Source organism: Prionailurus viverrinus, chromosome B3 (genome assembly GCF_022837055.1).
Source record: "Prionailurus viverrinus isolate Anna chromosome B3, UM_Priviv_1.0, whole genome shotgun sequence".
Lineage (NCBI taxonomy): Eukaryota > Metazoa > Chordata > Mammalia > Carnivora > Felidae > Prionailurus > Prionailurus viverrinus.
The window spans coordinates 100976305-101003351 of NC_062566.1; the positions used below are offsets into that span (position 1 = coordinate 100976305).

At 35.7% G+C, this 27047-nt stretch overlaps 1 protein-coding gene across 3 annotated transcripts in view; it reads left to right on the forward strand.

Annotated features, from left to right (window-relative positions):
* The first annotated feature begins 48 nt into the window (after positions 1 to 48).
* ARID4A (AT-rich interaction domain 4A) overlaps positions 49 to 27047 on the forward strand; it is a 64697-nt gene continuing 37698 nt past the window's right edge. For 2 of the 3 annotated variants that reach the window (XM_047863310.1, XM_047863312.1), the window contains exons 1-11: positions 49 to 193; positions 1280 to 1336; positions 3321 to 3431; positions 4992 to 5057; positions 6054 to 6144; positions 13999 to 14078; positions 14168 to 14262; positions 16231 to 16363; positions 19492 to 19571; positions 21414 to 21490; positions 21889 to 22055. In XM_047863310.1, coding sequence (XP_047719266.1) covers positions 1331 to 1336; positions 3321 to 3431; positions 4992 to 5057; positions 6054 to 6144; positions 13999 to 14078; positions 14168 to 14262; positions 16231 to 16363; positions 19492 to 19571; positions 21414 to 21490; positions 21889 to 22055 — 906 coding nt within the window. In that variant the 5' untranslated portion in view covers positions 49 to 193; positions 1280 to 1330. Of the gene's footprint in view, positions 194 to 882; positions 902 to 1279; positions 1337 to 3320; positions 3432 to 4991; positions 5058 to 6053; positions 6145 to 13998; positions 14079 to 14167; positions 14263 to 16230; positions 16364 to 19491; positions 19572 to 21413; positions 21491 to 21888; positions 22056 to 27047 lie in introns of those variants that run through there. The other variant, XM_047863311.1, reaches the window with a different exon arrangement.

Sequence of the window (27047 nt, forward strand, 5' to 3'; positions counted from 1 at the left end):
AGTTCGTGTAGAAGCGAGTCTGCTCAACAGCTTGTTATTTGGTGGATTGTGGCAGTAAATCGGGCGAGTGGGGAACCGGGCGCAGGACCTGCCGCCGCGGCCGGGAGTGGTGCTGCCCGGACGGGGGCCCACGGGGGTCAGTGGGGCGGAGGACTCGGAAGCTGACAGCGCGCACTTCACCCGCAGTTAGTAGGTGAGAAGAAGGGAAGTGGGGGATACTGAGTGGACGAAGCGGCAGTAGCAGCTCGTGCTGCTAGCAGCCCGGGGTCCCGGTGCAGTTGGAAGCTTCGCAGGTGGGGAGGGGGTGCTGGGCAAGCAGTGCGGCGAGCGCAGGGGAAGGGGCAGGTCGTGGAGCCGCGGCAGCAACTGCAGGAACTGCCGCCGCAGCCTCCTCCTCGGCTGCTTCCCTGGGAAAATGGCTGTGGGGCTGGCCGCGCCGCTAAGTTTGCTTCCGTGCGATGAGAAGCGGGCTGCTTGGGGGAGCCGGCCCCCAACTCCGCAGCGCGTCCTCTCCTGTGCAATCTGTGGCTGGACCCGAGGGGCCAGGGGCAGGTACCACTCTGGGCTGTACAAAAAGTTGAGGCGGGCGCGGGGAGGAGGCGGCGGCTGCCGCTGTGCGGCTCCCCTCCCCTCCCACACCCTCTCCGGGCCACCTCCCTCCTCCTCTCCGCCCCCCCCCCCTCCAGCCCCCTCCCTCGCGCGGGTCTCCCCTCACTCTCGCGCCTCCGGGCTGAAGGCCGCGGCCCCTGCCCCATCGGTGAAGAAGCGCTTCTCCTTTCTGACATGGTGCAGAGCGGAGGAAGGAGAGCAATGGCGCCGTGACACTCCGCTGCCGCCACCGCGGGCCCGGGGCGGGCCGAGGGGGCCGAGCGGCGGAGGCGGGGCGCGGGCCGAAGTCGGGGTATCAGGGGGGCGGCCGCGCGAAAGCTCGGCTACCGCGCCTGGGGGGAACCTGGAGAAGCCCAAACGGCGCCCTGCTCTTTTCCAGAGCGCTCCGACCTGGGGCTCCGAGTTGAGCATTCCGGGTCAAAGTGGCGAGCGAGGCGGGGGCGCGGTGGGCCGCTGGCGAACTCCGGGGAGGAACGGGTTGCCCTTTGGCGCCCGAGGGGTTCTCGCCGTTTCCTCAGCTCCTGCGTCCTGGCTGCCCTCCGGGGGATCGGCTCCCTTCGCTGGTTAGGGTTCTGCCCCTCCCCGCTGGCGTTTGTTTACTTTCTTTCCTTGGGTCGCTCCCCTCTGTTGACTGATTCTGTGCCTGTCTTTCCCCTCCCCATGATTCTAGCGACGGAGAAGATAGCTCGCTGAGCTGGAACCCCACAGATCGCCAGTGAAAATGAAGGTAAGTGGAGTCAACGCTGCTCTGAACCTCGTGCCCTGGACACTGCTTGTCGTGAGGCTGCTGCTGTGGAATGTCATTTTCTTTCTTTCTTTTTTTTTTTTTTTTTCGCTACTTGAAATTGATTCCTCTACTAAGCAGCGCTTTCTGAAAATGAGGACGTGTTGAAAGAGTGAGAAATGATCATTGTGTCTAATGCAGTCAGTCCAGCCCCTCTCTGAAGCAGTTAGCACTTTGGAAAGGCTGGTGCAGCCTTTCCATTGTTGTCCATTGGGCTAGTATTTTTAAACACTTCCTGTGTTGGCAGCAGCCTTTGCAGAAGTAAAGCTTTTGTCCTGTTTGGTTCTTTGGGGGATTTTTTGAAATTTTTTTCTTCCTCAATGCCAGCATGATTTTCTAAGGAAGGAATATGTGGATTGTGCAAGGGAGATATCGGCTCTTCTCTGAAATTTTGTAGCTAAAATATTTGAAGGTGGACTAAAGCTAATAATGTTTTGTTTCAGTTCAATTGTTGTAGTAAATATTTTAAAACATACTGCAACCTGAAAAGATACTCTTCTGAAGACAGCTAGTAGTGCAAACATTGTATGTGATGTTTGAAGGGCAAGGAAGGTATAGGTTTGTGTAGTGCAGTGGCATTGAATGTTTCAGATCAGATATTTATTTGCCAGAGTGTTCCTCTTCAATTTGCATTATCTGTAAATGCACTGACTTTAAAAGGTATTTGATTCCTTACTCATTTACTGTCTCAGTGTATTAAGCTCTGAAATACAGCATTCCCCTAAACTTTCTTGTTTTCCTATCTTCTGGAAATGACATGTTACTTTCTTTTACTGTTACTTGGAAAAACTTATTGGAAAAGGAAACATCATTTTCTACTTAAAAGTATCATTTCTAAAGTGTACACTGTTACCTTTGCATTTAGCAGTGTTAGCTCCATTGAATTGAGCCTATATGAAAACACTTAACTTTTTAAAAAAGGTAAAATGACAAAGAGTAGCTATCATTCTCTTACCATCAAGATTAAGATGAATGGTAGCATGAAATTTGCCACATCTTTCAATGTATCATTCTGATCATGACCATTTGCTAAAAAGTAGATATTTTTTAGTAAAGCTTATTTTTTTCTACACCAAGAAGATTAGTGTGATAAATTAGGTACAGCTCCAAGTTTTGAGCCATCGGTTCATATCTCTGCATTCATCAGCTGAATTTAGACTTAGATTTTTTTAATATGTAGCTTTTAGCTAACGATTCCCCCAGATAATGCTCTCCTTATCAAAAGGATTGGCTTCATTTCTTATCTATGCAGATATACTGTGTACAAAGAGATATTGCCTTAATGTAGCTATATTATTAAACATTTAACCATGTCTTGTTAGTATTAATCTTAACAGTGATATTTCTTCTAATTTTAAAACACAATTTCCAGGAGGCCATAAGTGAATAACTCAAAGTTTTATGAGACACTTACTATGAGTATACATTTTCTGGTTTTGGAGGTTTTTTTATTTTGTATTTTTAATTTAATTTTATTATTATTGTTAAGTAAGCTCTACACCCACCATGGGGCTTGAACTCACAACCCCGAGATCAGGAGTCGCATGCTCTACCAACTGAGCCAGCCAGGTGCCCGGTTTTTTTTTGTTTGTTTGTTTGTTTGTTTGTTTGTTTCTTAATGTGTTCATTTCTTAAATTATACAATTGTTGAAACATTTTACATCTGGAAGAAAAAACATTATCATATTTCCTTGCGGATACTTCTCAGTTACTAAGAACTTAAACGTTTTCTGTTGTCAGGATATAGTTTATGCAGTAGGGGAATGCAAGTGCTTGCTTAAGGGGTATTTTCCAAATTATTAATGCTAGTAATAAACAGTACTGTTAATATTCTTAGCACTTTAAATGTAGAACCTTTTAATGTGGCTTAAGGTTGGAGTGTAGGGGAAAATACTAGTGACATTCACATTTTGTGTTCTTTCATCAGGCGGCGGATGAGCCTGCCTACCTGACAGTGGGAACTGATGTCAGTGCCAAGTACCGAGGTGCCTTCTGTGAGGCAAAAATTAAGACTGTGAAAAGGCTGGTAAAAGTTAAGGTAATTTTGTTTTTTTTCATGCAACCTGGATTGAGGAGAGTTGGGGAGGGGGAGACTGCAAATCAACATTTTACTGAATCATGACTTCCTGAATCATTATTATGTGAAAGCACTGTTATATACAAATCTATAGGAAAAACACATTAAGAATTGAGAAATAAAGAACTCGAAATGAGAAGTTATTCCAAAATGCTTCTCTGAAAATACCACGTTCATGAGACTTCCTTTTATTTGGCTCTCTGCTGTTGTGGCATGCTTACTTAGGCTGTGATCTCTCTTCTCCCCTTTCATAATGTTCAGGTAGAGATGATTTCAAGTGATTAGGAAAAATAATTTAGTGGAATTGTTTTAAAGACCATGTTAAAAATGATTTAAGAATTTTATTTTTAAGGTCCTTTTATGACCAGAAAAAAGTTACATACCTGATCACTTACACACCTAGACTAGTGCTTGATACATAGTAGACACTAAAAATAGTTGAATGGGTAAATGAACTGGAGCAGGTATTTTCAAAGTGTGGCCCTGGACTAGCAGTATCTGCTTCATCTGGGAACTTGTTTGAAATGCAGATTCTCAGGCCCTGACCCCAGACCTACTGAGTCAGAAAGTCTGGCAGTAGGGTCCAGTGATTGTGTTTTAATAAGCCCTTCAAGTGTTTCTGCTGCATGTTGACGTTTGAGAACCAGTGAATTAGAAGAGTATGATTTGTGTGGTAGAGAAATAGATTTATCTGTGATTATTATGAGATTTGTGTTTCAATTTTGATCTGGTGGAATTTTTCTTCAAGTATTGTTAAGATATCATTTGACATTTATTTCTTTGTTTCATTTGGCATTTTTACTATGTCAGCTATATGGGATTTGACTACTAAATATTTACTTGGACTTCTTTGAGAACTTAAACTTTCTGTTAGTATTGTGGCTCTAGATATACTTACTTAAAGTCAATACAGTGATTGGGGAGCTCTTATCATACATACATTATATAGAATTTCAATTTTCATATTTGGGTACTTGATCTATTTGAACGATTGCCCTGTATATATTTGGGAGAATCTGTAGTAAAAAAGAATACTTATTTGTATGTGAAATACATATCATGATTATTATTTCAGTTTACTTTATAAAGGACCAACAGGGTTCTGGTTTTAATTTGTTTACCTTGTATGTGGGCAATAATGTTTGATACTGTTTTTTTAATACTTTGTGACAGAACTTTTTATAACTTGTTGATAAAGAACAATGAAGGCAGTTTTAAACTTTTATAGCAATCACTTCAAATTATAAATCTTGTATAGTTCATTAATTCAGCAAACATTTATGAAGTGCCTGTAATACTCATTGACATTTGCTAACTGCTGGGGTTATAGTGACGAAGGAGGATTGTAGCCCTCAAGGAGCTCACAATTAGTGACAGAGACAATAAACGTAAATATTAGACAATGTAATAAGTATTAAAACAGAAGTAACCACAGGATGGTAAGAAAGCATAGATTGAAGACATCATAAACGTGTTGTTTTAAAAGTTAACATGCAAATTATTGTACAAAATGTCTTCCAGGTACTCCTGAAACAGGATAATACTACACAATTGGTGCAGGACGATCAAGTAAAGGGTCCTTTAAGAGTACGTATATTCTGCAGTTTAAAATCTGAAACCATGAATCACAAATACATACAGTAAATTATTAAATTTTATATTTGTAGACCGTTTTAAAATTTATAAGTATGTTAATCAGAAAACAAAAATACAAATGAAATGTTGTAGAGTTAATATGTTATGATGTTACATTGGCTATATCCTTTAGAAAGGTAAATCATCTTACAGACAGTAATTTTAGTGTATATATAAACATGAGTTTTCGGCCACGTTTTGTTTTTAATTCATAGATTGAATACCTCTTTTTTTTTACATTGTCGTCAGAGATATTTAATATCTCTGCTAAATAATATACTAGCATTATAACTTTGAATCTTCTGTTGTTCTAAGTTACCAAGTATGTTGACTTCATAATTTAGCTTAGTGAGTACCTATATTGTGTTTTCCATCCATGTTCTGGCCAAACATTTCTAAGTTTATGTAATAAATCTTTGTTATGTCAGAGTACCACTTCGGTTAATATCTGATAGACAAAGGTCTGGAAGCTGAAAGAAGGTCAACTGGTCCATCCCTCTCTCCTCAGGTGAACCTTTATCTAAAAGGTCCCTTAAATATGAATGGTGAATCCAGTATTCAATATTTCTGTGAAAGAAAATTGAAGCTACTTTTGCTATCTTATGGTTTTCTGATTCTTATATTACACAATTCCCTTGAAGGCAATGTGATATAGTACAAAAGCTTTGAAGTAATACTTAAGAGACTGTGTTCTCATCCTCTCATCCGAGCCACAATATTCAATGTGTAAAATAAGGATAATAATAACAACTGTCTTACTAATGCCAAAGCATTTTGGGGTTCAGATTGCATGATAAATACATGAGTGCTATAAATGATAAAGATCTAAGTCAGTGTATATAAGGTAGAATTATCATAAATGTATTTATTTTAACCCAGGTCATATAGTTCATGGGAGTGATTTGGTCTGTTTAAATTTGATAATGAAATTTCAATTTTGTGTTTTAGGTTGGAGCTATTGTTGAAACAAGGACATCTGATGGATCCTTTCAGGAAGCTATTATCAGCAAGTTGACAGATGCTAGTTGGTATACTGTGGGTAAGTAGTTCATTTAATACATAGGATTTAATTTGGAGTTGCATATGTTTTTATTTTGTAAATACACTGAATCATTATGTTGGCAGAAATAGGTATTATTTACTGTCAATTTACTTGATATAGTTGGCTGAAATTTTAATGATGGCTGCTGGTAACAAAAATAATATCTCTTTGGTCACTTGTGGCTATTTGATCCAAGAAGGTACCTGGGGTGCCAGGGTGGCTCAGTTGGTTAAGAGTCCGACTCTTGACTTTGGCTCAGGTCATGATCTCATAGTTTGTTGAATTCGAGCCCCATGTTAGGTTCTGCTCTGAAAGCACAGAGCGTGCTTGGGATTCTCCCTCTCCCTCTCTCTCTCTCGCTTTCAAAACAAACTTAAAACAACAACAACAAAAAGAATGTACTTATTTTTTAGGTTACCTAGATATTTCTTTTCAAGAAAGTTAAGTTATATGCTTATTTTTCTTCCATTAGAAAGTCAGTACAAGTTAGTATTGTAAGTAATCAGACATTTTTACTTTTCCTGTAATTACAATTAAGGTTGCACAGCTGCAATCTTTTAATGTATTGTTGCTTGTTTTACATAAGGATAATACAGATGTTACCACAAAATTTAAAGACTAAAAAAATTCTGGCTAGAGTAGATTCAAGTTTAGATGATCATAGCTTAATTTTTGATTTTTCATTTAGTCAAGTCTCAACACCTTTCAGAAAAGATATAGGTGCTCCTGTGGGGTGCCTGAGTGGCTCAGTCAATTAAGTGTCCACCTTCGGCTCAGGTTATGATCTTGTGGTTCTTGGGTTCAAGCCCCGCATCGGCCTGTCTGTCAGCACAAAGCCTGTTTCAGATCCTCTGTGCCCCTCTCTCTCTGCCCCTCACCTGCTCACACACACACTTTCTCTCTCTCAAAAATAAATAAACATTAAAAAAAAAAAAAAAAAAAGAGGGGTGCCTGGATGGCTCAGTCGGTTAAGCATCCAACTTCTGCTCAGGTCATGATCTCACGGTTTGTGGATTCGGCCCTGCATTGGGCTCTGTGCTGACGACAGCTCAGAGCCTAGAGCCTGCTTCGGATTCTGTGTCTCCTTCTCTCTGCCCCTCCCCCACTTTGCTCTGTCTTTCTCTCAAAAATAAATATAAAAAAATTTTTAAATGTTCACTATAAAAAAAGGAAAGATACATGTGCTGCTAATGAGAATGCATACTTAACATTCCATGCATAAGCTTACCCTTGCTTTAAAAAACTTTGGGGAGTAGCAACAAGTGTCTTAATGCATGTAAACTAAAACTTAAATGTACTACTTATATAGTTGCTGTTATTATGTTGATAAGAATAGTAATGATTAAGATTTCCTAATCTCTCGGTACGTTCAAACTACACAATCCTGTGGATAACATCCATCCTTTATTTTATACTGAACATCTATAGCATTGTTTGGTTTTTACATTTATATCTTGGTATAAGTGGTGTAATTATGGTGTTGTGGTTTCCTTAAAGAAGGAAAGGAAATGATCCTGTAGGTTTACTTTTAGTTTATTTGATTTGTGGCTTTGGGTAAAAATCATTCATCTTCAGGTGATGCTCAAAGCTGTGAAGAATGTGCTTTGTTTAAAAATTGTACTTCTTGTGTCTTACTCTGTGGCTTCTATTAGTAGTAGCAGTTTGTTGTACGTAACTACTATTTTCTAACCATTTTTATTCTTCTTGGGCCTCTTAGAAAGCGGTGTCAGTTCACAATGGTGCTGTTACTATGAACTACGTATTTTTAGGAAGCTTGGTTGTGGCTGTTGCTAGTTGTTAGAGATTTAAAAACTAAGTTTAATGTTAACTTTTAGAGATTAAGTAAATACAATTTTATTATATTAAAGCAGTGATAACAATTACAGGCATTGAGAGGCGCCTGGGTGGCTCAGTCGGTCAAGCCTCCGACTCTTGGTTTTGGCTCGGGTCATGATCTCCCAGTTCGTGAATTCGAGCCCTGCGTCCAGCTGTGCATTGACAGCGTGAAGCCTGCCTGGGATCCTTCTTCTCCCTCTGTCCCTGCCCTGCTCATGCTCTCTTTCTCTCTCTCAAAAGTAAAAAAAAATTACAGGCACTGATATGTGCAGAGTTACGCAAGATTATGTGATGTGTATTCAAATACTAATATTGCATCCTATTTGATATTTAATATCAAGGCTGCATTCACAGTACTTGTGAAGTTTTACTGATACAATGCTTGTGATTCTGCAGAAGCGATACTTCTCATGTTTTCACATTTGGGACTTCTGCACTCCAGAATAGCAGATCTTTATCCTTTACATGAATGGCATTTTAGCATTTCTAAAAGCTAGTTGCTACTGAGCATTCTCTGTGGTGATTTTCTGTGATGAGTAATTACAGAAGAAACTGTATAATTCTTTTTCTGAAAGAGCTTAGCATCTTAATTGCATGTAATTCGTGTATCAAGCATTAGTGTACATAAGAATCACTTGGTGTTTGTTTAAAAAATGAGGATTTGAGGACTCCAAATCTCTTCAATTTAGTAGGTCTGGGGATGGCAATCCAAGAATCTTTCTTTTTATAATTACATTGGGTGAATTTAATGCAGGTATTACACATTAGTAAAGTAGTCCATACTTAGAAAAAATGGAGACTTATTCAGGAGAAAAATTCAAAATATTTAAGTTTTTTGCATCTTTGTAATGATGGCAAGTGACCTAAAAAATCTAAGATGTTAACAGGCACTGTTCACTTAAGTATGTTCAATATAGCACTCTCTGCTATAAAGAATATTTAGATATTGAAGCCTGTAGCCCACATAAAGAATGATTAGAGTATAATGAGCCTAAAAGATGGCAAAATAAAATGTGTCCTCTCTCACAGGTCATGAGCCTTCTATATTTTTCAATTAATTGAGTGACTACTACCTGTTGGGTTTAATTCCTCTTTTCTGAAATTCTTCTTGGTTTCTAATTCCTAGTGAAGTGTTACATAGGTAGAATCAGAAAGTCATACAAAGTATTAATGATCTCCATATCACTTTTTTATTTTAAGAGATCTCAAAATTTGACTATTAAAAACAAAAGAAAAGAGGATACCACACTACTGATTTAGATCAAATAAGAGTTATGATCATTGGTGATCAAAAGCTACCTAATGAGTCTGATATTAACTTACGTAATATAGGTACTTTTCCTACGATACCTGAATAACCAATTATGAAAGAGACTATAGATCTAATATGAGCTAATTTTTAAAAATCTAATATTACCTTCCTCTTTAATGTTGAATAATAAGTGGCCTGAGTTTATGGATTTTTTGTTTGTTTTTTGAGCCTTGGAAATATTTCCTCTTCATAACATAAAACAGTGCTTCCCTAGCATAGTTTATTCAATTGGCAGTTCTTATTTTTGCATTAAAGATAAGGAATCTGTAATGTATAGAAGTGTATGGTTACCTTTCTAGTGGTTCAAAGGTATTAATTAGGATTGGAATTTGTATCTCCACTTGAATGTTGCCATTAACTCCTGGTAAATACAGCTGTCCATAAAACATTCTAAAACTGCTCTTCTTTTGCTTTTTTTGGAATATAAAAATAACACATTGTACTTGAAAAATAAGGAAAATGTAAAGGACAGAATTGTTGTTAATTTTAGTAATTTACATATAAAATGTATATTCATATGTACAATATATAAAATTTTACACTAAAATTTATTTGATTATATATCTTTGTGACAAATGCTTTTTTTTTAAATTTTTTTTAACGTTTATTTATTTTTGGGACAGAGAGAGACAGAACATGAACTGGGGAGGGGCAGAGAGAGAGGGAGACACAGAATCGGAAACAGGCTCCAGGCTCTGAGCCATCAGCCCAGAGCCCGACGTGGGGCTCGAACCCACGGACTGCGAGATCGTGACCTGAGCTGAAGTCGGACGCTCAACCGACTGAGCCACCCAGGCGCCCCTGACAAATGCTTTTTAAGACTCAAGATTTTTTCATGCTTTCTGGTTACTGTTTTGTACATCAGTTGTATCAGATCTCATGGAAGTTATGGTTCATGGAGTAGAGGAGGTTTAGCTTAAACTGGTGAATGGACTGACTTTTGTAGAATGTGCTGTAGGCTTACTAAGGCTTTTTTTTTTTTTTTTTTAATGTTTACTTATTTTGAGAGAGAGCACACGTAAGCAGGGCAGAGAGACAGGGAGAGACAGAATCCCACGCAGGCTCCGTGCTGTCAGTGCAGAGCTCAACTGGGGACGTGAACTCACCAACTGTGAGATCATGACCTGAGCCGAAATCTAGAGTCAGACGCTTAACCAACTGAGCTACCCAGGTGCCCCAAGGCTTTTTAATTTAGTTAGAACCTCTTACGACAAGTGTTTTTATAATCAGAGTCAACCACAAATGTTTTCAAAACCAGGACTAGAAGATCATTTAGAAAGTACTAAGCAACAAAGAAATCTATGCCTTCCTGTGATGTGCTTTAACCTGTTGTTTAAATGGCCTTCCAAAAGACTTAGCATTCCCATGATATTTTGTCAATATCATTATATATTTGTTAAGTTTCTTGATTTCTGAAGTTCTGGACCTTGGCTGCAGAGGGATTTCTGTATCACAAATGAGTTTATGTAACAAAACTATTGGTTTTACCTAGAGTATGTAATTTTAAAGTTTTTATCCACTATGTGAAATATTTTAATTAATATATAAATGTATACATAAATATTTTATTAATTTTAACTGGTATACACAGATACAACAATATTTTCTTTTTGCAAAGTCAGAATTCTTGACTTCTCTCCTGTGTTCATTTTATGCCTCTGCCCCATACCTATTTATTATGCATTTTGATTCCCCCTTAACAAAACTGTAGCTCATTGATTAGCCTTCTGATTCTCAATTTCTTTATAAAAGATAGCGATTCCTACCTGGCAGAGGCTGCTGTGAGAATTAGGACATGGTAGAAGCTTAATAGGTGATAGCCAATTACATCTTTGGAGAGATAAAGTTAATTTACTATTGTTCTCTTACTATCCTCCAGCATCTAACAGTGCTATTTTCATGGGTAGATCTTTTTGTATTTAGTAGTTAGATAGATCCCTGTTGCTTTTGTTTCTTTTAATTCTCAAGTGTAGAGTTAGGCTTCGTGTATTTGTTTGCATTAGCATTGTTTTGTCTAGCCTGATCAATTATTGAGAGAGACTTAGCTTTGTCATTTTCAAATTAAGTTTTTGTATCTGTATTTAACATAATAACAGAGATACTGCTTTTGTATGTTTTGCACTCAATAGTCTATTTAAATACCATTTTTGTCAAGTAGAAAACATTTCATAGAATTACTAAATCCTTATAGTCAGACTTTTTCCTCTTGGCATACTGTAATAGACATCTTGAACTTAAAAGCTAAATATACTATATACACCAGTTTATATATACCAATTAATTATTTCACTCTTATTAAAATGCCAGAGTCACTCTTCAGTGCCTGAAGAGTGTTTGGTGTTCTTTTAGATGATACTTCTAACATGGAAGTTATAGAGGAAACTTGTTCTAGATGGAACTTCTTCATGATTTTGATAATTGGGGATGTCTTGATTAATAGGTTCACTGTGTTGTTGGGGTTTCTATTTGTCTTTCAGAAAATCTTGAGAAGTTATGTAGCTTTTCAGACTTGTATAAAGTACTCAAATACATACCTTTGTATAGTCCGTGAATTAAAAAAAAAAAAGTAAATTGTTTCTCTTTGTTCACTCAAAGTTGGAAGCATTCTTATATAAAATCATAAAATTGTTGTTGGTGCCACAGTTCTCTTTTGAGAAGTTTTTTTGGTTCTTACATCACTTCTATCCATGATAAAGTATGTTGACGTTAAAAATATTTTTTCCTTCAAAAATCTGATTATTTCAGAGATTATTTTAAGTTAGTTTATTTATTTATTTTGAGAGAGAGAGAGCACGTGCGAGAGCATGTGGGAGGGACAGAGAGAGGAAGAGAGAGAAAATCCCAACCAGGCTCCACACCATCAGCGCATAGCCCGACATGGGGCTCTAACTCGCCAACTGTGAGATCAAGCCCTGCACCAAAATCGAGAGTTGGACACTTAACTGAGCCAACCAGGCACCCCTTAAAGTGATTATTTTAAAAAAACAAGAATTAAAGATTTTAAATTGTTGAAATTTCTCATCAGAACATTTTGATTTGAGGCTGCCATTGATTAATGATGAAACACTGTGGAAAACATTTTGCATAAATTTGATATTATGGATTGTTCTGATATTCTCATGTTCCTTCCTCACACCTCCACTTAAATGTGCGTGCACATGGGTGTGTATGTGTGTGTCCGTTGTTACCATCTTATATATTGTAGCCTTTAAGGAAAATTGGAACTTTTAAGCTTTTATTCTTTAATATATTTATGGGTATTAATACAAACATGAAAGATTATTTTAAGTTTGGTATAATAATTTCATGATCTTGAAGTTTTAAAAGAACAGTGGTGTATTTATTAGATTTGATGACACCATATGAATCATAATTTTGTTACAAATGTTTAGAGCACTGTTAATCAAGTGTAGATTAGTAATGTAATTGTTGGAGGATATTGTGTTTTATCCTGTCATTGTGTTTGCAGCGGTCATTAATTTCTGCGTTATTGACTGTACAACACGGCTCCTTTTGTGCAAACATGGTTCTCTGAATATGTGCTTCAGGAACTTTTCATTTTCTCTGCATTGTCTCCTGCATGTAAGAGAATTTAAACTAGATGTCTTTACTTTTGGAGAAAGAACTGACTGAGGTAGATAAATACTGAAGAAGTTGAGTGCTCTTACATAAGTTCTTAGCATGAAAAAAAAAATAAGTTAATGATTAAATATTATTAAAGCAAAGTAATGTAGAGTTTCCCTTTATTAACATTAATTTATTCTGTTAGAATGAAAAAGCATCTAGAATTATGGAAGTTGGGATTACATCTTAAAATAACTATTTCTGTGTATATGCCTTCCTGTGTATATGTTATTTTCATACAATACACAAACATATATTGATACGTGTTTGCATTATAAGTATCTGAGGTAAGGATTCCACCTTTTTATATTTTATTTCTTCATAATGATAGGCAATCAGGTGTCTTCTGAGAGCATTTTCTTTTTAATACACTTGATAACTGTTAGATGTTAAAATAAGAGTATGTTTCTGGAAAATTAAGCCTATAAAATTTTTTTTTAATGTAGTAAAAGTAAAAACTTCTGAGAAAGCTTCTGTGCAATTATAACTGACTTTTGAAATTTAAGAAAATTTCATCTTTCTGATGTTTCCTTGTTTCAACCTTTAATTCTAAATTTCTTAATCCTTCTCCAGCAAAAGAAAAATGTTGAATCTTATGACTTTAGAATTTGGTACCCAATAGACTTCTATTAAAGGAAGTTATCATGCAAATAAGTAGAGGTAGTACAATAATCCAAGAAGCATTCCTAGAAGTCAAACAGTTTCTGGAAGTTAGAGATACTTCATTGATAACTGTTCTGAACAAAACCCATAATACTTCTTTTTTTGTAAACCAGGTTTTTTTTTGTTTTTTTTTTTGCTCATTCTTCCAGGATTAAAGGTAATTTAATCACTGGTGCTTTGATTAGGTTGCTAAGTGAATGGAGACACTTAGGCAGTTGGGAGCAGCCATGTAACCTGTGTTCAGTATCTACAGAATGAGAAATGTACTGTGTACATTTTAAAAGCTTTTGAAAAAAAAACACAAATAATGGTTCTTACAAATATTAAGCCTTAACTAAATAGCAGCAATATTGTTCTCTGCAGTGACATGTTTACTTAGTGTGCATAAATTCTCTGATATCTCTTGCTTCTTATAGTGTTTGATGATGGTGATGAGAGAACACTGAGACGCACTTCACTTTGCCTAAAAGGAGAGAGACATTTTGCCGAGAGTGAGGTAGGGTGACATGGATGGACTTTTTGAGTTGAATAACTTCTAACATCAAGGCAAGATGTGATTTAATTTGTCTGTTGTTTCTTATCTAGACACTTGACCAGCTTCCCTTAACAAATCCAGAGCATTTTGGAACTCCTGTAATTGCAAAGAAGACGAACAGAGGAAGGAGGTCATCTCTTCCTGTGTGAGTGTTTCATATACAGTAATATTACAGTTATTACAACATTAAACAAATGAGTCTTCTAAGATGGCTAAAATTATTCAGGTAACTTTTCCATAGTATCTTGTATCATCATGTTAGACATTTTACCTTGAGCAGACCTTGTTCTTAATTATTCCCATTACTCTGAGAATTATCATAACTCCTTTTTCAAAAAGGGGTATTTTTGTCTTGAGTTACTTTGCCAAATTTCTTAATTGATACGATGTGCTTTTCTATTTTAAGTGAGTATATGTATTTTTTAACCTTTTTATTTCAAAAACATTCCAAACTTAAAAATTGTGCAATAAACTTTCATATCCTCATCATCTAGATTCAGTAATTGTTAAAATTTTTGGCACATTTGCTTTATCATTCCCTCTGTGGATATGTAGCTATTTTTTAACTTAATGATTATTTTTTATTATTACTATTTTTTAACGTTTATTTTTTGAGAGAGAGCATGCACACGCAAGTATGGGAGAGGCAGAGAGAGAGGGAGAGAGAGAATCCTAAGCAGGCTTCACACTGTCAGTGCAGAGTCTGACTTGGGGCTCAAACCCACGGACCATGAGATCATGACCTGAGCCAAATCCAAGAGTCCAACACTCGACTGACTAAGCCACCCAGGCGCCCTAATGATAATTTTAATTGGTTGAACCTTCTGAAAGTATATTATAAGCATCAGACCTACCTTTAAATACTTTAAGAATAAGGAAATTCTCTTATATAGCCAAAGTATGATTATCAAATTCAGAAAATTCAACATTAAGAAAATGCTATTATCTAATAATATATAGTCCATATTTTAAATTTTGCCACTTGTCCCAATAATAGCCTTTATAGGCATCCACTGAATCCAGGGTCTAACCCAAGATCATGCATTACATTTTGTTTATATGGTTCTTTTTTTTTTTTTTTTTTTTTTTTTTTTTGGACAGAGAGGGTGCAAGAGAGCGAGGGGCAGAGAAAGAGAGAATACCATGAGTGGCAGAGGGAGAGAGAAGCAAGGGCTTACCCCAAGTAGGGCTCAGCTTACTTGATGCGGGACTTGAACTCAGGAACCATGAGATCTGACCTGAGCCGAAGTCAGATACTTAACTGACTGAGCCACCGGGGCGCCCTAGTTTTGTTTTTTTATAATTTTTTTTTAAGTTTATTTACTTATTTAGAGAGAGGCAGAGACAGCACAAGCAGGGGAGGGGCAGAGAGGGAGAGTGAAATCCAAGCAGGCTCCGTGCTGTCAGCTTAGAGCCCGACATGGGGTTTGAACTCATGAAATGTGAGATTAAGACCCAAGCTGAAACCGAGAATCAGACGCTCAACTGACTATGCCATCCAGGTACCCCTGGGCATCCTAGTTTATATAGTTCTTAAATCTCCTTTAATCTGGAAAAGTTCTTCAGTTTTTTTGTTTTTTGTTTTTTTTTTTTTTTTTTGGTCTTTTCCTGACATTGATATTTTTGAAGAGTACAGGCCCATTTTGTAGACTGTTCCTCACCATGGGTTTGTTTGCTTGTTTAATTGTGTAGATAAGCTAATTTAAATAAACCTTCACATGTTTTTTGATGAGATCCTTTCATAACCTGTTAGGAAATAGAGTTACATCTGGCATATATAAAAGGTAGAAGGATAATCTTTTTAAAAAAAAATGTATTTGGCACAGTAAGTACTTCATGGTGACATAATTAGGCTTTTCTGTCCCAGCTGGTGGTTGGCATAAGAGCTAAGTCCAAATCCTCATTCATCTAGTGGCATGGACTCAGAGTCACCATGGACAGCTCAGGACTACTTTGGGACTAGGGAAGTATCCATCTCTTCAGTTTCAGTAAGAGGCTACTTTTACTCTGGAGTAATCCAGATTAGAAATTGAATTGTATATGTTAAATTCACACCACTCTGTCTCAACAGTGGTTTATGTTAAGATCATGATAGAGTTATTCTGACTTTTAGTAATGAAGATGAAAAGGAAGAAGAAAGTAGTGAAGAGGAAGATGACGATAAGCGACGTCTCAATGACGAATTGTTAGGAAAAGTTGTAAGTGTGATATCAACATCTGAGAAGACTGATGGGTATCCTGCTTTGGTAAGTAAGATTTCTTTGCAGAATTAATCAACCATTTATAATTTTGTTTAACATGGATCTTTAGAAAGCATTTAAAATATTTTGAAAGTATTACCCAAATTTAATTTGGACTTTATTGCAACATTGAGCAATCCTACTTAGGTCTCACATACTTCACTGTTTTCCTTTGTTATTTCCTTTAATTTTCTATAATCAGTCATTTATTGGGATCTTTCAGTTCTTCCTTGAAAATGTGTGCAGTGGTCTCTTTTTATCCTATTCCTGTTACCATTTTACACTTGATTTATAGTAATTTCTTCCAAGTTCCTTTAACTTGATTCTTGGGTTTTTTGCTAAATTTAGACAAATTTTCCAGAAGCAACTTCTATAGAGTAGTTTTTAAACACTGATTTAATCATGGTAGTCCCATTCTCAAAAACCCCAAAAAACTTTCACAGACTGCCTAATGGATCAATCCTGGATTCTTTAGATGGATTTCTGAGGCTATCCTAGCTCTTAGTTTCCCATTTTCAATGTAAGCTTCATACTCAGGTTCTCTCTTAACTGCTCCCTGTGTAAAACACTTCTCTTCCAAACCTTTACCCTTTTGCCTTAAATCAATTAGTATTTACTGAGGATGTGCAGGGAGTTCCACCTCTAAGTTGCTTCGAAGAGAGAAAACTATGAACCTTGTAACACATTGCTCTCGAGGACCTTGTTGTATACATCTAAGAGATTACATAGCAATTAAAGTTTATATAGTCATTTTTAAAACTTGGCGCAGACACTGGAGTAGGAAAGGGAGCATTGGGGAAAGGAAGGGTGGGTACACCTAGGTTTTGCAAATAGTAAGTCTTGGATGGGTTGGTAGGGAAATCTAATCTTTGCTTACTCGGGGAAGGAATGAGAAGAAGGGATGGGCAAGAGAATTATTTCATGAGAGGAATCAATAATACTTGGTAATACCTGTCTCCATTTTCTCCTTTTTGTACTCCTCTCCTTTTAAGTGTCTTAACGTTCAGCTCAAGGCCTACGTTTTCTTCAGTCTCCCTTAACTACTCTAACATAACTATTCCCCTTTTCTGAGTTTTGATATGACATATATCTCTAACAACAGTGCTGGCACAAAATGTGTCCCGAATTAGATTAGAATCCTTTAGTGAACCGAGGCCAATTTTTAATGTTTCTGTGTGCATGTAAGTACATTACTCAGTTGCTATATATAGTAAGTTTACCTAGAAAAAGTCTGAAAATCCTTTGAGTCTTTCAGTTGTACAGGCAAACAAGTAAATGGGTTTGGATTCAGAATATTCAGGTCATAATTTGCCAAGAGATTTTTTTTTAAGAGATTCTTTTAATCCCTTCATTTACTCACCAGACTTATTTGCCAGGGAATGTAGAAAATAAAAGATGAGTAAGACACTAATCTCACATTTTATTAATATTGTAATTTTAATGCAGAGAATAATTCAAGTAACTTTATATACAATAGTATATGTTCAACATTAGGACTTCTTGTCCTGAAAATTTACATTTATTGAAGGAAATCCAGAAAGTCTTCATGAAGCTTGTGCTTTTGAACTGAGCCTTGACAGATTTAAAGTTAGTTAAGCAGAGCTTCTCTAGAGGACTTAGAGGAAAACAGTAAAAGCAGAAAAGCAAAGGGTTTGCTCATGGAACTATTTGCTCTGGAAATCCATTTTGGCTAAATGTTAAACAACAATAGGGGAATAATAGGAAATAAGACTGGGAAGATAATTTGGATCTAGGGCAGAAGAGTCTTTAAAAGTTCACCCCAGGAATGTGGCCATAATTCTGCATAGAATTTTGCAGAAGAGTAACATTATTGAGCTGCATGTTTAGGAATGTTAATGAGGCAGTAGTGTGTTGAACGGATTGTTGGAAACACTGGAGATGACAGGAATCAATTTGGAGGCCATTATAGTGGTTCACAGGTGAGGTAATTAAGCCCTGGGCTGTGCCTACTCATCCTTTAAGACTTAATCTTAAGCCTTTGCTGCCATACCTCTTCCTTCCCCAGATTGGGTTAAGTCTTCCTCCTAGGTGTTTTCATCTCTGTACTTATCCTCCATGGTGTTGTTTTGTGTTTACCTCTCCATTGTGCCATTAGCTCCTTAAGGGCAGACACAACTCTACTATTTGTCTAATAATTACCAGCGTCTAACAAACACACAAACATTTACTGCCATCTGATGTTAAGGCAGCTGATACAACAGCCAAGAATTTTTAATTATCTGGATATAGACTGTTTAATATGATAGCCATGAGTCCTACGTGACTGTTTACATTTACATGTAATTTAATTAAAATTAAATAGAATTAAAAATTCAGTCTCTCAGTTGCACTACCACATTTTAAGTGCTTAGCAGTGCAGATAACAGAACATTTCCATCATTGCATAAAGTTCTGTGGGTGGTGCTAGATTGTAGCAGAGGGGGGCTAGTGTTAGGGGTGATAATGAGCAGGTAAATTTCAGCAATTCATTGGTAGACTTTATTTTTAAAAAATATTAAGTGCCATAAAGAATATATAGAGATTAGCTATTTACTAATGTTCAGACATTTGTTACTTTTAAAAGTTAAGAAATTAAAAAGTTCTTAGATTTTCTTTGATTTGCTTTCATTACTAAAAATTGTAATGCCCTGGTAAGAAAGGGAACTTAGATAGATATTTATTTTAAACAAATAGCAGATTTCAAAATAGATCTTGATTCAAGAATATTTTTAAAAATTATACTATGCCACATTTTCATCACAGATCATATGTTTGACTTTTTGGACAAGAAATGATTACGTAGCTTAGAAGAAATCAAATTTTTTAAAGTGGTGGTCATATTTATATTGTATTAACTGTTTATTGTATAATCTAATAACTGAATAAATTAAATATCCAGAAAACCAATATGCTAAAGAAAAATCACAAGGCAACCTTCTTTTTTAAGTAATTCATTTATAATGGAAATTATTAATAATTAAACTCTGTCTTAACAAAATATAATTCATTTTGTCTTAACAAAATATAATTCATTTGAGAAGTGAGGGGGATCCAGAACTACTCTTTTTAAAAATGTATATTTTTTTGAGCAAGGGAAATTAGGCACCAATCCTGTTCTTTATTTTATATTTCAGGTAATATCTCCCAGCTGTAATGATGACATCACAGTGAAAAAAGACCAGTGTTTAGTTCGATCATTTATCGATTCTAAATTGTGAGTCACTTAATAGTATTATGGTAGGAGAAAAAAAAAATGAGATCACAGTGATAGATCCTTCCATAGTCCACACTTTATTTTGAAAAGTCTGATCGTTTCATGGACTGTCATTACATATTATGCTTTGACTTTTTTAACGTAGTTTATTTTTTCCTAATTTTAATTTAAAATAACTAATTTTAATTTAGTTATGTAAAAACTAAACAATGTGTAATAATATTTTAAAAGTTTTTTTTATACAGCATGGTATTGGTTTTCTCTTTAATTGTAAAAGCTTGGTACTTTTATTATGTGTACTATTTCATATTATGAACTATTGAACTTTTCATGGAATATTACTAAAATAATTATTTTGACTTTTTTCCTGATTAAGTCAGATTTTTAGAAACTTTCTTTAACCTCAGCTTTGTTTTGTTTCCCACAAAGGATGTAAAAAAGAAAAAAGTGCATGTGTTTGTATGTATAAGTATATATAGAGAGAAGTACTGTGGAAAATTTAATATATCTTACAATGATAAAAATATTTTAATATTCTTTTATTTATTTATTTATTTATTTATTTATTTATTTATTTATTTATTTATTTAACTAACTAACTAACTAACTAACTAACTAAACTAAATAGTAAATTTAAGAAATAGCAAAGATCAGGGGTGCCTGAATGGCTCAGTTCATTAAGCATCTGACTTCGGCTCAGGTCATGATCTCATGTTTCGTGAGTTAGAACCCTGCATCGAGCTCTCTGCTATCAGTGCAGAGCTTGCTTCAGATCCTCTGTCTCCTCTCTGCCCCTTCCCTGCTCTTGCTCATGCTGTCTCTCAAAAATAAAATAAACTTAAGAAGAGAAATAGTAAAGATCAAAATAGACATTGTATCTTCAATAAGGCAAATATGCTGATACAAAGTATCCCATACCGTGTGTGTGGGAGGGTTGCGTAGATTGAAATATTACAAATGTGAAGCTTTCAAATTAGTGTATTTTGAGTATGTCAATCTTTAGAATTAAGGTACTAATTTTGGGGTTGTCTGGGTGGCTCAGTCAGTTAAGTGTCCAACCCTTGGTTTGAGTTCAGGTCATGATCCCATGGTTGGGGAGTTCAAGCCCCACTCTGTGCTGACAGCAAGGAGCCTGCTTGGGATTTCTCTCTCGCTGTTTCTTTCTCCAAATAAATAAATAAACATTAAAAAAAAGGATACTAGCTTTGCCTATATCATGTCTTGCCTTTTATTAAGGGTTAGGATATGTGTGGTGCATGGTTTTTTTTTTTTAACTTTTATTTTTTTTATTATAAATTTTTTTTTTTTAACATTTATTTACTATTGAGAGACAGACACAGAGCATGAGCAGGGAAGGGGCAGAGAGAGGGTGAGACAGAATCCGAAGCAGGCTCCAGGCTCCAAGCTGTCAGCACAGAGCCTGACACGGGGCTTGAACTCACAAACTGTGAGATCATGACCTGAGCTGAAGTCAGACGCTTAACTGACTGAGCCACCCAGGCACTCCTTAACCTTTATTTTTGAGAGAGAGTGCGAGCAGGGGAGGGGCAGAGAGAGGAGGAAGATGCAGAATCTGAAGCAGGCTCCAGGCTCTGAGCTGTCAGCACAGATCCCGGTCTGGGGCTCAAACTCATGGACTGAGACATCATGACCTGAGCCAAAGTTGGACACTTAACTGACTGAGCCCCCTGGGCGCCCCAGGATATGCATGTTCTTTTAAAAATATTTTATAGGCAAAATAATTTTGATTTTGAGGCTTATATTCTTCTATGTGTTAACATTATTTGTCATAATTTTTATTTAATAATGGTTTCTCTCCCCTTTATTCTTCCATATAATTAGTTATTCTATAGCAAGAAAGGATATCAAGGAAATAGATATTCTCAATCTACCTGAATCTGAGCTCTCTGCTAAACCAGGTAAAATAAGAATGAATCAATCCATTATTTCATGATGTGGCTCTAAATGGCAAATAGTGGCTAAACCAAGGCTGAATATTCTCTGGTGCCATTTTAATTGTTTAGAGTTAGTATCTACTCTTATTTGATGGCTATTTTTTAAATATCTGGATAAAATATTTTATTTGTAGTTTTTAGTTTAACTTTTAATATTAAGTTTAACTTTTCATGTTTTACCATTAATATTTTTAACAGTATTCCCTAGAGTAATAATAAACATTAATAAAACATTATGACTTAGGTATGTTCAAGTTAATGATATCATTTTATAAGTGACAGCTGAATTTGAATCTAGATCTTCTGACTCTGAATGTTTTCTATTCTGTGTTGCTAAGTCCATAATAACTGTTTACATTTAGGGCTTCAGAAAGCAAGCATCTTCTTAAAAACCAGAATTGTTCCTGATAATTGGAAAATGGATATAAGTGAAATCCTTGAATCATCCAGTAGTGATGATGAAGATGGTCCAGCTGAAGAACATGATGAAGAGAAGGAAAAGGAAACCAAAAAAGAAGAAGAAGAGGTGGTAGGTGAAATTTTATGTTTGTAATGTAAAAACATTTTAATACTCTAAAGAAAAATTACTGGGTGGCGCTGTGGCTTAGTTGGTTAAAGTGTTTAGTAAAGTAGTAGTAAAATTACTACCTTTGTATATTTTCCCTCATTTAGATGCTCTTTATTTATTTCTGTCTTTTCTAGCCCAAATTGATTTGGGGATGGGGAGTTCTTTGGATTCCAACATAGTGGGTAAATGAGAAATAATTTTTTTTTGCAGATATGAGGTTACAAAGAACTTTTCAGGTTAAATAATCAACAAGTACAAACTTTGTAAATAACCATAGAGAAAGAAATGTAACATTACATGTGTCAACTCATTTAAAATGTTACCATGTGGTATAACTGGTATTATCTTACTTTAAAGGTGAGGAAAGTGAAGGTCATGAAGGTTAAGTAACTTTCCCAAGGTTGCACAGCTCAAATGTGGAGAACAGGAATTTGAACTCAGATCTGGTCTGTCTTAACTTGGTAACTTCACCTCTTTGAGACATTTCATAGTATCTGAAGGATATAGGTGATTAAAAAAATCTTATCCAACCTGAGAGAATATTTCATTTGGCAATTTGATAGATAAATCAGAGAAAAGAGATTGTTTTTATAAGTGTTAATTTTTGTGTGTGATATTACCGTGTCATTTAGGATATATGTGTGTGTGTGTGTGTGTGTGTGTATATGTATATATACACACACACATATATATAAATGTGTGTGTGTGTGTGTGTATATATATATGTAATTTTAGGAAATCATTTATGGACTACCACATAATTGCTTATATGAATGTTGTTATCTGTTTATACAGCAGTGGGATAAACTAACTGTCCAGTATATTTTTGGTTGTTATGAGGTAAAGAGACCTAGGGGCAGACAAAGAGAATGAGTTTACCAAAAAGAAGACCTATTTGAGCCTGAAAAATATTTGCTTGGAAAATGTGGAATGCTTGTTTCTGTTTTACATATACAGATGTGAATTTGTTAAATAAAATGAGTATACTTATATGTGATGAAGGGCATGCGATATTTCTTTCCTTTTACTTCCCCTGCAGTATTTGGTTTTTTGCAGTCTGAAATCAGAATGGCGGTTCATACTTACAGGCTGCCTACAGAGTTGCCATAGTAACGTGCTGTTGGTTTTAAGTGAGCATGCTCGGAAAGACAGGAAGGTTTAGCAGAGGCTTGGCAGGTTGCCAATGGAGGTTTGCCAGATGCTTTGAAATGGGCTGTCTTTCTTTTCCTTTCATGTAATGTCTGATTTTTATGTGGAAGAGAATGTAAGTAGTGCTGTATAACCCTGCGGATGCTATGCCCTAAGAGGGAAAGCAAATATTTGCAAGTCAGACTGAAAAATGTTCAGACACTGTACTGATTAAGTAGAAGGGGAATCTAACCATTTTGCATTTGAAAGAAAATGCAGCATATAGGTAAGATTTTTTTTCTAAAATATATTTAGTTACCATATGGATTGCCAAAAACGGGGTTAAATAAGAATTTTAGGTGTTGATGATGTGGCTAATAATGGTAGGACTCATAACCAAGCGTAATTGTTTCTTGTAAAAGAGACAGTAGGAGTCTATTTTTAGAATATCAGAGGATGAAGGCTATTTTTCTGAAACATTAGATTTTGAAATGAAAATGATAATGAGACAGTTTAGCAAAATTCAGGATTTAAAGTCTAAATATTAAATGTGAGTTTTGTATTTTATCTGTATTTATTTATAGATTATGTGTTTTCAGGGTAAATAGGCCACATTTTCAGGGTGTGAACTGTTGCAGTCTGGTTTTGCTTTTTAAAAAAAATTAGCATTAGTTAGGATCTGGATATTGCCAAATATTGAAAGAAGATTGGCCTATTTTTGCTAATACTTTTAATTGGTGTCCCTTTTAGAATGCATTTTCTTTACTCCCCACCCCCCAAAAGAAAACCCTGAAATTTTAAACAAAGAGAGTAAAAAGAGCTCTGTAGTAAGGTTGGAAAAGATGGCTATAAAATAGTAATTAGTAAATAGTGCTCTTATTACAGCTATTAATTTCCAAAAAATCATAACGTTTTATTCAAGCTGTGCATAAATGTTAGTAAAAAAAGAATGAAGAGCAGAGGCAAGCTCTGTTACCTATTGTTTGCAGGTAATAAGTAAAGAAATTTAAAGATGTAAGGACGTTTGTAAGGGATAGTATTTTCTTAAAATGTGTTATTTAAATTATGAACCTGTTAAAATTAAGTGAAGAATGCTTTTTATCTACTGAAAAATAAAAGCAAAATTACAGTATTAAGGCACTGAGTTGTCTGACCGTTAATTTAAATTATTTTCCAGATGGTCAGTTTCATAGCATATACTTTATTGAATTGCTTGACAGGAACTAATTCCTCTTTTTTTTTTTTTTTTTTTCTGGCCATGGAGGTACATTTCTTGAGTGAGATTTTGGTTGCTTTAGAAAAAAAAATCAGCTGCATTTCTTGCTCTTGGACTTAACATTTAGTTGCTGAATCATTCTAATTTGTCTTGAACAGTAATTTTAAAAAATTTAATGTACTGATAAACTGAGAAGCAGTTTAATCTACATAAAACAAAGGGGGAAAAGGTGGGTATGGTATAAAATGAATTAAAGTCTGATAAGCCAGGGCCTACCTGGCTTAGTCATTACAGGCCTTTACTACCTAGGTGAGGCTAGGCTGTTGTATTATACTATAGATCATATTCTTCCTGAAACATAATAATGGTATGCTTGTCATGAAAATTTAATGTTGCTTTATAATGATCACAAAGATCTTTTATAACAGACTGTAAATCACTGTAACAGTACTTTAGTCTACAATTTGATGTTTGTAAATTTTATGCAGTAGAATCATACAAGTGTTAGATACTTCTGCAGTGTTAATGGGCAGTGGACATTGTCTTTTATATTTGATGCTTTGAGTACCCTAAAATAGTCTAAATAAGATTTGAGATTCATGGCTTTACCATGTGGAAGAGCATCTTTTTTATTTAATATTATTTTGAATTCCTGAGCATTGGTGATTCAGGATTGGAGTGCAAGAAATATGTTTTGTACTGTTATTGGGTGGAAAAGACTTGCGAGTCTAACAGGAAGTAGGTCCTATCTATATTTGATGACTGAATTTTAACCTGTTGGTAATGACATTCAAAAAAAGCCCTGGAGAATATTTTTGTGGGTATTACTTAAATGTCTTTTATTAGGAAAATTTTATATTAGAAAAGATACTCCTGATTTACTTTTAAGCTTTGAAATTCATTGAAAAGTCCATGTAAACATAAGTAATGATGTCAATTATTCATTTACTCCTTCCTTAAATTCACTTTGGATGAATGGAGGAGAGTTGTCTAAGGATAAAGTAAATAGGTGAAGACATTTTTATTAAAAGGGAATTTGACTAGTTGCAGCTGTTTTATTCTTTTGGTTTGCTATAAGTAGCCTTATGTGTTGGGCCCTTTCAAAAATCTCTTCTAATTTCATATTTAGTAATGAAAATAAGAGTTTAGTGCATTTTTATGAGATACTTTTTTTTTGTTTGTTTAGAAGTACTGACATCCATTTCTCCGATTTTCTAGGAATTACTGTCAGATCTAATGCCAGTCATACCTAATTACATTCCACTATTGCAAAAATCATAAGTGCTTGTGGTTTTTTTATTCATGGAAACTGGAATTTTTTTCTTATATGTAAATCTAGTGGTGTTTGTATTTATGTCTTTTTGTAAAGGCATTTGTTAGTGATCTTTCAAGATCATTTTGAGTAAATGCTTGGTAACTCGGGAAAATTATGCTAAGTCAATAAAATTTAAAGAAAAATTTCAAGGTAATGTTAGTGTTTTAGGTATATCTAATAACTCAATCAAGTGTTTGTAAGCAGGTCCTATAAAGTCAACTTCCAATCAATAATTGAGACTTTAGCTTGCATTCAGATTTAATAACTTATTTGCAAAAGTCTTAAAATACAGCTTATTGAGCAAGCAAACAAAAATGTCCTGATGTGTTTGGTAAAATCTTTCCTCACAAAATTAGCATAAGACTAACCAAATCTGGTTCACCTAATCAGATTAATGAGGATTGCACATTTGTAGACACAATTATAGCTAAATTTGTATGTATTTACAAAAAAAAAAATCCCTTCTCATATCAAAGTATTTCATAGTTGTGGTAGCATGAGAGAGGGTTGAGTGAATTTAAAGCCTTAGATGTGATAGTATCCAAACCATTGTTGGATGATTAAAAGTAGAAAGTGTGTACCTTTTCAAGGAGGGGGGAAAATTACTACTAGTCTCAGTCAAGTCTGATGTAATTCAAGAATCTTCTAATAATTTGTTTTGGGCAGGCTGTTGTCACATTGCTTTCTGAACTTCTAAAACAATATGTTGCCACATAATGAATATGTCGTGACCTCTTATGCGATCCTTGAAATACTCTGTTTAAGTGTACACTCTAAATTCTATGACTACCAGCATCTGCTGGGCCTTCAACACAATTGGTCAGTTCCCAGTTTCTATAATCAAATCGCTGTGTCCTCTGGCCCTGCCTCACTCCACTCCAACTTCAAAAAGAAACTAGGAGCTTCTGATGGAGAGCATGCACTATACCTCACCTGCCTGCCCTCCTTCCCTTAAGTACAAGTGATAATATGTTACATTGCCTTTTTCTATGATGAGGACCTCAATTAATGCTCTGGATCTCATTCCCTTTTTCCTTATCTTAGTCTATGAACTGTCTCTTTTCTTTCCAGGATCTCTAGCCTATTCTGTTCTGGTTCCTTCTCTCCAGTTTTTAAAAACATGCTTCTCTCTCTCCCAACCTTCTAGCAGCCCCTCCAGATACTGCCCTCTTTCCTCACCCTGATGGACCAGATTGCTCAGTTATATACATTGTTCTATTTCCTGACCTCCTGTTCATTCTTAATTCACTGTAGTGTGTATACCCCCCCACCACAGCTAAAACAACTTAAGGTC